This window comes from Dreissena polymorpha, chromosome 1 (genome assembly GCF_020536995.1).
Source record: "Dreissena polymorpha isolate Duluth1 chromosome 1, UMN_Dpol_1.0, whole genome shotgun sequence".
Lineage (NCBI taxonomy): Eukaryota > Metazoa > Mollusca > Bivalvia > Myida > Dreissenidae > Dreissena > Dreissena polymorpha.
Genome location: NC_068355.1, coordinates 96066537 through 96079100, shown reverse-complemented (window position 1 = coordinate 96079100; position 12564 = coordinate 96066537). Strand labels below are relative to the sequence as shown.

Here is a 12564-nt window from a genome sequence, read left to right as displayed (position 1 = left end):
TGGTAAGCGCATCAGCCAATCAGCGCTCAGGCAGCCGAATACACGCCAACCCTACATGAAGCTGTATACAATAATATTAGCGACCTCTGCGCTATGAAGTTTTTATTTAACAATCAAATATTTAAGTCCACACTTTCCCCCGAGGAAGAATGACGTGATGTTGTACATGAAGTCTAATTTTGCATGATTTTCATATGTACACGAAATACACGAGAAATGTTTATTTGTTGGTAGAATTTTCTTAACATTCCGTGAATAATAAAATCTGGAAATGATTTCGGATAACATGTTTAATTATACGCATTTGAAAATACAAAAATTGAATAATGTATTTTGTTATATCAACGGCCATAACACATAATGCAATAAGAAGTTAAATAACGTGTTTTGAGATTGCCAAACAATGCATACATATTGGTCTACATGCATGAATGACCTGACAAGCTATATCGCTATTCAGAATAAAGTGTACTCGGTAACGTTTAAAGGAAGGCGCGTTTTTATACTCCGAAATTCGCTTTCACCTACGCAAACTTTTCTGAAGGAGGTACATGTTACATTTTAAATTCAGTCGTTGATTTGTTGTAATTACTAAATATGACCAGTGCTCTATGCTCTAAAATCGCGTCATGTGATTAACGCATGTTCAATGGGAGTTCCCCCTTCCCACAATTCAATTTGTGTATGCACTTGCGTAAAGTGGCAGACGTTTGCAGACGTCAATATTGGCCATACTTTGGTTTTATAAATAGCAATCGTAATAATACTGGATTATTGGGTAATGGATAGAGTTGGAACATTTACGTATATTAAACTTCTGAAATAAAAGTAGGACTTGAAAATTTATGTCTGGGACGTCCAAAATTTTAGGCTTGGAAGTCAGGACTTCCAACTTTTAAAAGCTAACGGCAGTGCTGTTAAGTTAAACTCCATCAATAAAATATGGCTGAGACAGGAATATTTGGAGTGACAACAGCACAGTCAGATGGACAATGCAACTGCTGTATGCAGCCTTCTTTAACAGGGAGCATAAAAAGGTTATTCAAATTTCAGTGATAAAAGCTTAATTTATATCAAAAAGTCACTACTACCTAAAGAAATATTCTTGAGAAATATGAAGAACTACAAGAGAAATGCTGTTATAAATAACTTCTATACAATATATTACTATAACCATTTCTGTTAGCATACCAAAATTATATACAAAAATGTGTACCTTCATCTGGAAAATACAATTTCCAGCCCATGTAAGGAGTAGCTACGTCAATCTTTGTCTGAACCATGGTAGGTCTTCTAGCTGGGCCAGGAACTGGGTCTGGCATCATCCCAGCACCTGCACCTCTGCCTGTGTTTGGCAAGCTTAAAATCTCTACAATCCCTTATAATAAACTTACTAACTTAAGCTGGTATTTTAAAAGCGCGAGGCTTATTTACATTCTCTAAGGACTGCTTTCTTGGAAGAGCCAGCCTCATATGAATCCACCAACTATTCCCTAAATGTAGCTTTATGCGTGTGCGCAAAGTGTTACCAAAGATAAGCTTGTGTAGTCCACACCAGCTGATGGAAGCAAATCTTAAAGCCTAGTCTTGTTTTGAAGATTTCCTTTCTTTTCCATATAAGAGGAAAGTGTGTCCCTAATTAGCCTGTACAGATCGTAAATGCAAATCTGGATTAATACTTAACACACATGCCCTGCTTTCCCAGAGAGCAGCTCATTTATAAGTAGCTGGTGTCAAGATTTACCCTACATGTATATACATTTGTAGCTTTGCCGTGATCTGACACATTTTTTTAAGGATGTGTACAAAATATTCTTTGACTCACCTCTGTTATTCTGAAATTGTCCTTGACCTCCTTGCCCACCACCTCGTTTCCAACCTTGACCTCTCCAACCTTGACCCCTCCAGCCTTGACCTCTCCATCCACGCCCTTGACCTCTCCATCCATTACCCTGGCCACGCCAGCTTGCATTACTTGTTTGACTCATCAGTGTAAAATTTGGGCCCTAAAAACAAGTTTAACATTTCTATGTGAAATAATGTTTAGAAATGAACAAATCAGACACACACATTGATAACAGATGATCAACAATTTGAAATAAAACCAATAATGAAGAGTTGTCGGAAAGAAGAATAGGAACTTACTTTCAATTTGATTTGATTTTAAAGAATCACTCACAGTCACACAGTTGTACAGAATTTTCATTTCTTTAATCCCATGATGTCAAAAAATTGCATGCAAGTTTGAAGTACAATATCAGTGAAATCATAAACCAATAACCATTGTTACACAGCTTTTTTTTACATGAAGTAACATTTTTACAATAACATGACATTACAAAAGTGTATATGATGTCCTACTTAATAAAAACAAAATTGTATTTCAAAAAAGTAAAATATTTTACAATAACAAAAGTACATCAAAATGAATATCAATCAACCAAACAACAATATATAAATCTGGGAGCAGGTTGTCAATTGTGAATCTACCATTTTCCTTCACAATCCAAATACATGTAACAATGTTCAAATTACATGTATTTGTCAACTAGTTTGTTTTTTTAGTTTCCTATGAAAAAAAGAGTTTATGGAACATGTGATAACAGATTTACTCTGATTTGTGTAACTCAGACGGTTTGTATGCAAAATGTTTAGTTCGAGGCATTGAATTTATACCATTTCCTAAGCCAAATTATGGTCTTGACCAGTGCGAGTGGTAGCTTCAATGGCAGAATTACCTACTTTATTGAATATTTATGTCAGAAAATGACCACACTAATTTTGTGTGAAGCATTTTCCATTATAAATGTTATATAAGCATTGATTAATATTCATCAGATTTTTGTGTGAAAAACATACTTTGTTTGCACATAATCCACTTTATAACCCTTTAATGACTGTTAACCAAAGGGATGAAATTTGCGTACGATCATTTGTTATATTTCGTAATCTATAAGAATAAAAGCCAGCAGCCAATTGTATAAATATGGATAACTTTAGCCAATTCAAAAGATATAAAGAATTATATTCTCCTAAGCATGATGTAATTTAAAAAACTGAACTCCAGTGCTTTGCACAGAATTTTTTCCAGGCCCCCCCCCGGGGCCTATAGGGGTGGCTTCGAGAGGGGTGTCCCCTTTAGACGTTGATATTTTTTAATTTAATGTGTCAATGGACGTTGTGTGGTGCATTATAACTCTAGGAAAAACATCGTCAAAAGACGTCATTTGGTGCCCTAGGAATCTTCAAGAAAACCCCCCAGGGAACTATAAAGTCATTTATAAAGACATTTTTTAATAATTGTTTTAAAACTTTCCCGCAAAGATAGTAAAATCCCGACTCGAAAGATTCCCCAATACATCCGTATCAATCAGACACTAATACTGCATACTAACTACTTTTCAAGTTTCTATTCATTACCCGATAATCCCATTTTTAAAAGCACTTTCTGGTAAATATTGACTATAAAAGTGCTCAATATTTTCTTTAACAAGCGTTGCCATTTTTCTAAAGTATCAAATAAATTTCGGCATAAGTGACTATATATAGATTTGATGAAATATTGCAACTGAACATGCGTAAATCGCTTGACGTCACGTGGTGTGTGCTTGTTAATACGACGCTCAACACACCCACCCTTTCTATGACGCGACGTTGTACATGCTGCATAATTTTCGTTCTTTTTTTATTGAGACAAAGGGTCAACACAAAATAAATTATCACTGTTTATTTGAAGCAAGAATCTGCTAACGTAGAGTTAACATTTACATTTGGAAGTTGGTTTCGGATTACAAATTTGATTATGCTCAGTTGAGACTTCAAGAAAACATTAACAGTTGCGTAATGAATTCAATGATAATTTGTTAAAACACTTTAATACGAGTTGAGTTAATGTTTTGACAGTATTATTCATGAATTGCACAACTTCCACAAGGATTACAGCCATCATCAGTCTTCTAAGTAACTGGACAAGATTTCTGTGGCAATTACATGTACGTCATGAGTCGTCTGCATGATTTAGCTGCAGAAAGTGCCTGCCTACGAGTGCTGTCGCTTATACAAAGCGTACCCTCTCATTGGCCAATATTAATTTTCCAATACAGTGACACTCTGCCCTTAAGTCGGCTTAAGTTGGGTAAAGCGTGACATGGAATTGTCAGAGGATCGTTAATTGGCTTTCAACATGTTTGGCTAAGTCGATATCGCTTTTATCTTAAGAATGGATAGTTTCAGTAACAGCCAAAATACACTGAATGGAAAATTTCAGGCGCCCCGTGGACTCTGATTTAGAAATTCAAGCGACCCGGTGAGGGCCTGTGGAAAGTACTGAACTCCAAATATTAACGCTAAAAATCGTTATAAAGTACTAACATGTCAACCGTAAATCTATTTTCTAAAACGGTATGATATTTGCAAAAGTTAAAGTTATAACTCGCCGGGCTGCCAAAATCAGAAGAAAAACATAATATATGTTTATATATCTGAAAACTACATAACCTAGGCTTTCTTATGATATATAGTTTTTACAAAATCGGCCGAGAAATGAAAGTATTTTATTATAAACAGACGTGAGTGGATACATCAAAATGTCAAACCTCGGCGCTTCGATGTACGCTAATTATAGAAGATCGATAGCTATGTTCACGTGACTAAGTATACACAAGATATTTGCCGATACAGTCCCGTTTCATATCCGTGTCATCTAGAGTCCATGGTTGGGTGTTAAGTTTTAAATTATTTCAATTGTAAGTGTTTACCGGTGGATAAGGGGGACAATGATGGCCACCGGAGAGTTTTGAATACTTTTACTGTGGCTGCCTCATGTATGTAGGGAGGTAGTGAATTCCATTGTATTACTGATCTTGGATAGAATGAGAATTTCTTTTGAGGTTTTATATGTGCCTAAAACAATGGTTACTGCAGAGTCTGGATGGGCGGTCGACAGGAACAAAGAGATTATCTTGAGGAGTGATGGCAACTATGTGGTGTATAAATTTATATAACATGATAAGAGAGAATTTTGTTCTGCGTGTTTCAAGAGTGGGCCAATTTAGGTTTTCTATGATATCATATTAGTTACTGAGCTGGTGTTGTGGTATCTGTTTGTTACTGAGCTGGTGTTGTGGTATCTGTTTGTTACGAATCTGGCCGAAGTCTCTGTAATTTTTCCAGTTGATTTATTTTAGCTTTTGTATGTGGGTCCCAGACACTGGATGAATATTCTAGTTTAGGCCTAACATTTGCTTTGTAAGCATGATCTTAAACTTTTGATTGACTAACTTTTAGGTTGCAGCGAAGAAATCATAGTGTCTGGTTTGCATTCTTTAACTATATTATTTCACGAAAGGACACATAATGTGGATATCGTGTTAAATTGAATATTTTTTAACCGAGTATATACAGAAAAAATCAATAAACAATTTTTAAGTATACATGTCGCGGAAGAAAATGTTTATGAATGATTAAAATAGTCCACTATTGGCTGCGTCTTCACAGTGAGCTCGAAGAGCAGCCGCAGGCTGCTCTTAAGGGAGCTATACGGTAAAACGTGTATTTGACTGTAGATCTACAGGTTGTTGTTTTGAAAAGTTTGGTAAATGCGTGCGCAATATCCGAACCGGAAACCGGAACTGCAAATGTTCGAAGTAAATAACCAGCGTCTCTTGATTGATCATAATGATACAATAGATAACAATAGCACCGCCTTGCGGGTGCAGACCGCTCATCTATTTTTCTTTTTAAAGGTGTAGGGACCTATCTCAATTTCAATCACAAAGGAAGGAGGGGTGGTGTGGAGAGGGGTGAACAGTGTGGGGTGTGGTCATTTATCTTCCAAAAATGCCAAAAAATGCTTTTTTTTTTTTTTTAAACCTTTGCCCTTAAAGGATGACCTTGAACTTGAACTTCCACCACTCAAAATGTGCAGCTTTATGAGAACGCCTCTTTGAAATATATTTTTTTTGACCTTTGACTTTTAAGGATGACCTTGACCTTGAAGGATGACCTTGACCTTAAACTTCCACCACTCAAAATGTGCAGCTTCATGATAACGCCGCTTTGATTTTTTTTTACCTTTGACCTTGAAGGATGACCTTGACGAATGACCTTGACCTTCCACCACTCAAAATGTGCAGATTCATGAGAACGCCGCTTTGATTTTTTTTGTTGTCCTTTAACGTTGAAGGATGAACTTGACCTTGACAGGGATGGAAACTAACGTTTTACAATTGGTTGCCCACACGGGCAACCATCTTTAGTATTTTGGTTGCTCAGCTAAAAACTAATGAGCCCACGGTGATTTTTTTCTTTGCTTTTATTAGTTACAGCCTGTGCCATTTGTATTGGGAAAATTAGCGTGATAAACCATGAAATTTGGAAAAAATAAGCATTATAAATATGATTAAAAGAAACACACTTGTTTTTAAGTGCATGTTCAGGGGGTTTCTAGCCATTTTGGGAAAAGGAGTCTGGTCAAATAGGGATTTTTAAATCGATAAAATAGCAAATTTGGGAATTATTTATCAACAAAAAGGACTGAATTTAAGTTATATATTTTGTAGGATGTTATAAAGAGAACTCTGTCTTATAAAATAATTAAAAAAAAATGGTTGAAATTGGGCTTTTTTGGGGGGAAATTTTGGTCAGATTTTTGGGAAAAAATGTTGATTTGTGTGATTGGGAAGCAGCCAAATTGGGGCCTTTATTTCGAGCAAAAAAATCACTGGCCCAGTACGATGTACATGTAGGGTCGTGTGTACATAAGAATTTCTATAATAAAAGATAAGTAAACAACAACATTGCTTAATTGACAAACTGTCTGTGTATTATGTCAAAATATAAGTCTGAGTTAAATCATTTCATTGGCTTTGATAAATGAATTTTATTAAACTAATTAATAACTCACAGTCGCCAATTTCATTAAATGTTTAAATGCACTTAGTCCAAATAATTAGACGTAATCTGTCGACGTATATCAATCTCATATTTATAGGAGTAAAATGCACTGAATTGTTTCAAGCTTAAAAAGCAAGTTGCCCAGCCAGACTACTAACTTTTGAATTTGAGTTGCCCAGGCCAAAATGTACTGGCCCCGGGCGCACGGGCAATCACTAATTTCCTTCCCTGCTTGACCTTGAACTTCCACCACTCAAAATGTGCAGCTTCATGAGAACGCCGCTTTGATTAAAAAGAAAAAAAATTTGATCTTGAAGGATGACCTTGACCTTGAATTTCCACCACTCAAAATACAAATTTTCTTATTTTTGTAAAGGACACATAATACTAACATATTACATCAATGAACATTATGTTAACCAAACAAAATCTGCAAAATTCAAGAAACCATTCATCTGCACTTTCCTGTCGTCACAAAATGGTGCGTACATAACGTGACCTTGTTTTGCTTTCGAAAAAAGAAACAGTTGTAAACATTTACACACATCAACAAAAACATGAATCGACTTAACAATGAAAGACTTTTTGTATTCAATTCATAGAAAACTATAAATCTTAACATAAATAAAAGTATTTTGCAAAAAACAATTAAGCTATCCGTTACTCACTAAAATCCGCTCTACACCAATCGACTGTAGTGTAAATACAAACTCAAAGTAAATATTATTTAAAACTACCTGATTCACACTGAAATCAGTCTTATAATCCACCAGACGTAAGTTGTTAATCACAAATAATATATTTCAGAAAACGAAAGTAATGTTTACAATTTCAGCAAAAAATGTCAAGGTTGATCCGAATGTATCCAAATGAAAACTCGTCACGTGACAAAGCGACAATGGCGTCAAAATAGCAAATTTCAGACTGATGCGTTATTTTCATCTATTGTAAGATGCATTTGAAACAGTTGAACCTTAAAATATTCCCCGATGCAGTAATTTATATTCATTCACCAATATATGTAGAAATGTATCCAAGAAAATGAGCGTTCTTTGATTTATAGCGTGACATAAATTTGTTACAACTCTGGTTGACTTTCGAAACAGGGTTGGCTTCAGCGTACAGGTATGTTAATAATATATAAACTGTACGCTGAAGGTTACAATACACTAAATGATCGCTTCATGTAGGGCTGTACTCTCTAAAAAAATATCATAGTTGACAGGAAGGCATGTTTTACACTTTTTACCATCACTACTGAATCCCTGAAATATGATACAGTCGATTGGTGTATTCCGGATTTTAGTGAGTAGCGGATAGGTTAAACTTTTTTTGCAAAATACATTTATTTATGTTTAAATTTATAGTTTTTTACGAATTGAATTAAAAAAGGCTATCGTTTTTCAGTCGATTCATATTTTTGTTGATGTTTGTCAATTGTTACAAATATTTTTTTATTCAACAACAAAACAAGGTCACGTTATGTACCCACCGTTTTTGCGACGAAAATAAAAGTGCAGACGCATGGTACCTTGTAATTTGCAGATTTTGTGAGGTAAATACAATGTCCATTGCTGTAATATTTAAGTATAATGTGTCCTTTACTAAAGTTGGAATGCTCAGAAAACAAATGTATGCGTATCATATAAAATAAGTATGAAAGCTGCAACACTCGATTTAGTGAATAGCGGACATGTGGTGACCCATATATAGGAATGTGGGGGTTGACTCAACATACATATAATCTCGATCGATGTCCAATATGTAATAACAACTGAAACTTTCCAAGAAATTTACAGTTGGAAAATAGTAAGTTCAATCAGAAGAATTTTATTAAAATCTTTTCATGCCCCAGGTAGGATGGCATATAACAGTTGAACTGTCCGTCAGTCCGTCTGTCTGAAAACTTAAACATTGGCCATAACTTTTGCAATATTGAAGATAGAAACTTGATATTTGGCATGCATGTGTATCTCTTGAAGCTGCACATTTTGAGTGGTGGAAGTTCAAGGTCAAGGTCATCCTTCAAGGTCAAAAATAAAATAAAATTCAAAGCGGCGTTCTCATGAAGCTTTTTGAATGGTGAAAGTTCAAGGTCAAGGTCATCCTTCAAGGTCAAAGGTCAAAAAATAATAAAAAATTTTTTTTAATTTCAAAACGGCGCAATAGAGGGCATTGTGTTTCTGACGAACGCATCTCTTGTTTATTTCTTTCAGTAGCAGTCAAACTGAATTTCTTCATTTGATCAAATAGATACGAGTTTTTTGAAGATTCAAAGGATGAAATATTAAAACAATAATTGTTTATAGGTTTATAAGTACATAAAAAAAATATGTCTATTTAACATGTTCTACATAATGATGTCAAAACCATGTTGTTGTTTTTTTCTGTTTTGTTCTGACCATTGTATCATTAAGCAACACAATACATGTACCTTTAAAGTAATTATACATGTTCATGTACACAAATAGTGTTTCTGTTTAATGTGTTCTACTTGATGATTTTAAAACCATGATTTTCACATTTTTTTCTTTTTTATTCTGACCATTGTATCATTTAGTAACTCAATACCTTAAAAGTAAATGTATCTTATAATAATACATGCACATGTCCAATATGTCTATCTAGTAGGGCTGCAACAATATACCGGTATATCGGTATATATCGCAATACGCAATCCGCATATTGTATTGCGATATGATTTTCATCATACCGGTACGAAAATTTTACAAAAATTCATTCACATTTCGTCCAGAAAAGCCATCCGAAATAATGACAAAAAGGTAAACAAAACAAAGCAGTGTAAATTATTTTTTACGTAAAAATGGCATTCTAAAAAGTGTATTATACGGCGTAGCGTTGTTACATGGGAGCATTCATTCGATGCTTTTGAACAGATTATCGTTGAATTAATTGCGCACAGCTGTAAATGTTTCGTTTGATTCTGATTTGAGCATTATTTGTAATCCGAATTTCGGAAACACGCTTCCAAATTTGAATGCTAACGCGACAATAAAAAATTATAGCATCAAATAAAAAGTGCTTTATCCTTTGTCTCAATAAAAAGCGCGCGAAAATTATACAGACATGTAGAACGTCGCATGGAAAGTATGGGTGTATTTTGTGTTGTATAAAAACGGGAACATCACGTCAGCTGAATTACGAGTGTTCAGTGGGAAAAACGCCCCGGTTGGACGTTATTTCATCACATCTTTAAATAGTAACAATTGCAAAAATGTATTTGATACTTAAGAAAATTTGCGAATGTTTGTGTTTCTTATTATTCTTGAGCACATTTATAGTAAATATTTACCTGAATTTGCTTTAAAATTGGAATTTATGGGATTATCGGGTAATTGGCAAGTTATAATTTTGGTACAAGTTAGCAATATATTGCGATATATTGCAATACAGGTTTTTGAACTGACAATATATTGCAATACGGTTTTTGGCGTATTGTTGCAGCACTACTATCTAGTGTTTTCTACAGACTACATGATGATGTAAAAACCATGTTTTTTTTCAATTGTCTTTTTTGTTCTGACCATTGTATGAATAATCAACACAATACCTTTAAAGTAGATGTATCTTATTTCATTATTTCTCACGGGGCATAATGCTATGCCTTTAAATAAATAAATATTTCATTATTTGTTGTGACAGTTTTGTATTTTCTTAAGCAATGTTTTAGTCAGATATATTCTAATGAAAAGCAAGTAATATTGTACTAGTTTACAGTATTAACAGAAAACAATTGGTGGGAATAAACACTTAAATGAAACATGTATAGCATATTGCAACCAACACTACATATTAATTATTGAGTATACATTTCCATTGAATATTTGTCAAGGAATGAAAATAAAATACCATTTCACTTCATTTTTGCAAGCTCTTTTGTCGTTTGCAAATATATAAATGCTGGACAGGGTTATGCATTTATAATAAATATCTATTGTCTGTTATGTTAACCTGTGATCCTAGTCAATGATTCTCTGTGATTTTCAGTTTGATATACCAATATTTTTTGTCAATTAGATCTCAATTAATCTCATAATTGATGTTTTTGTGCTGTTATAATGTTAATCTATTATCTGTTATGTTTGTCTGTAATCCTAGTCTATGGCAAGCTGTTCGACGCATAATCCCAAGAAAATAGGTTTCTCATGAGAACCTAGGTTCTCAAAATGAGAACCTAGGTTCTCGCTTGAAGATTGCACATGGCTTCAAGAACCCAAGTTTTCAAATGAGAACCTAGGTTTTTATGAGAACCAAGGTTCTCATTTGAAAACCTTGGTTCTCATGAGAACCTAGGTTCTCAGAATGAGAACCTAGGTTCTCATGGGAAACCTAGTTTCTTGCGGTTCAACGCATAATTCCAAGAATCATGAGAACCTAGGTTCTCGCTTGAAAATTGCAAATGGTTCTCGCTTGATAATTGCACATGGCTTCAAGAACCCAAGTTTTCAAATGAGAACCTAGGTTTTCATGAGAATCTTGGTTCTCATTTGAAAACCTAGGTTCTCATTTGAAAACTTAGGTTCTCATGAGAAACCTAGTTTCTTGCGGTTCGACGCATAATTCCAAGAAACTAGGTTTCTCATGAGAACCTAAGTTCTCAGAATGAGAACCTAGGTTCTCGCTTGAAAATTGTACATGGCTTCAAGAACCCAAGTTTTCGAATGAGAACCTAGGTTTTCATGAGAACATAGGTTCTCATTTGAAAACCTAGAAAAGCCCCAGAGCGTTATACATAGTAATCCGCTAAAGACCTAAGCGGTCCGCTAATGTCTGAATCAGTGTACCATGAAATTCGCGCTGTAATAATAATTGTCGGAAATTTAAATCCGCTGGTATGTATCAATAGGTCAGACATTTGTCTTTCGAGATTTAATGGTTTAATTATTGAATGCATGATGTATTAATTGAAATAGGACTCGGAGTGCTTAGCTATCCGGAATACACCAATCGACTGTACACGTGAAGACTATAGTAAACCATTGCACTAGAAAAGGTTACATTCCACTAAGAAACGGCCGGAAAAAAAAGTTGCAAAAACAGTCGATTTTGATTTGTGTCAAGTTCTTTCTTGCATTGTACATGACATATCTTTTTTATTGCATAAATCGATTCCGCTTAGAATGGCCTTTAAGAAAAGGTATGGTTATGGGGGTCTCTATGTGCAAAATGTTGCATTTATTTTCGCTCAAAGTTGTCGCTTTTACATTGAATTATATAGGGAAACTATTTAGTGTATTATGACCTGAAGTTTCTTTAGCTACATCGTCTGTTGGCATTTTGACATGTAGACCAAGGGTTAAAATTCATGTGTATAATGATTCATGGTCATATTTTTATGAAATATGTGTGATGTTAAATCTTTTAAGATAATTACCCACGAGTGAAAACTGAAGAGGAATGTAGCATACTACACTTTCAAATCGTATATTATTTTCATATTTGACATTTGGCGCCAAATGTCGAGACGGTTATGCGAAAGGATTTCACGTTGTATTTATTGTCTAATAAATCGTCTGCATTCGGTACCCCTCGCAGATTAGGGCCGAGAATGTGCGATTGAAATCGTCTGATGATCCAGAAGCGAATGTGGGTTACAATCAACCAAACATTTACCGCAAAAAAAATGTTTAAACTCTGTGAACTTTGGTA

General features: G+C 34.6%; 1 protein-coding gene across 3 annotated transcripts in view; it reads right to left on the bottom strand.

Annotated features, from left to right (window-relative positions):
* The window catches only part of LOC127841481 (DNA helicase MCM8-like), a 72484-nt gene extending 60066 nt beyond the window's left edge, over nucleotides 1–12418 (bottom strand). For 2 of the 3 annotated variants that reach the window (XM_052370328.1, XM_052370307.1), the window contains exons 1-3: nucleotides 12290–12418; nucleotides 1826–2006; nucleotides 1217–1345 (exon numbers count right to left, since the gene is read on the bottom strand). In XM_052370328.1, the coding sequence (XP_052226288.1) occupies nucleotides 1217–1345; nucleotides 1826–1988 (292 nt within the window). In that variant the 5' untranslated portion in view covers nucleotides 1989–2006; nucleotides 12290–12418. The remainder of the gene's footprint in view (nucleotides 1–1216; nucleotides 1346–1825; nucleotides 2007–12289) is intronic. The other variant, XM_052370318.1, reaches the window with a different exon arrangement.
* Between the last annotated feature and the right edge of the window lie 146 nt (nucleotides 12419–12564).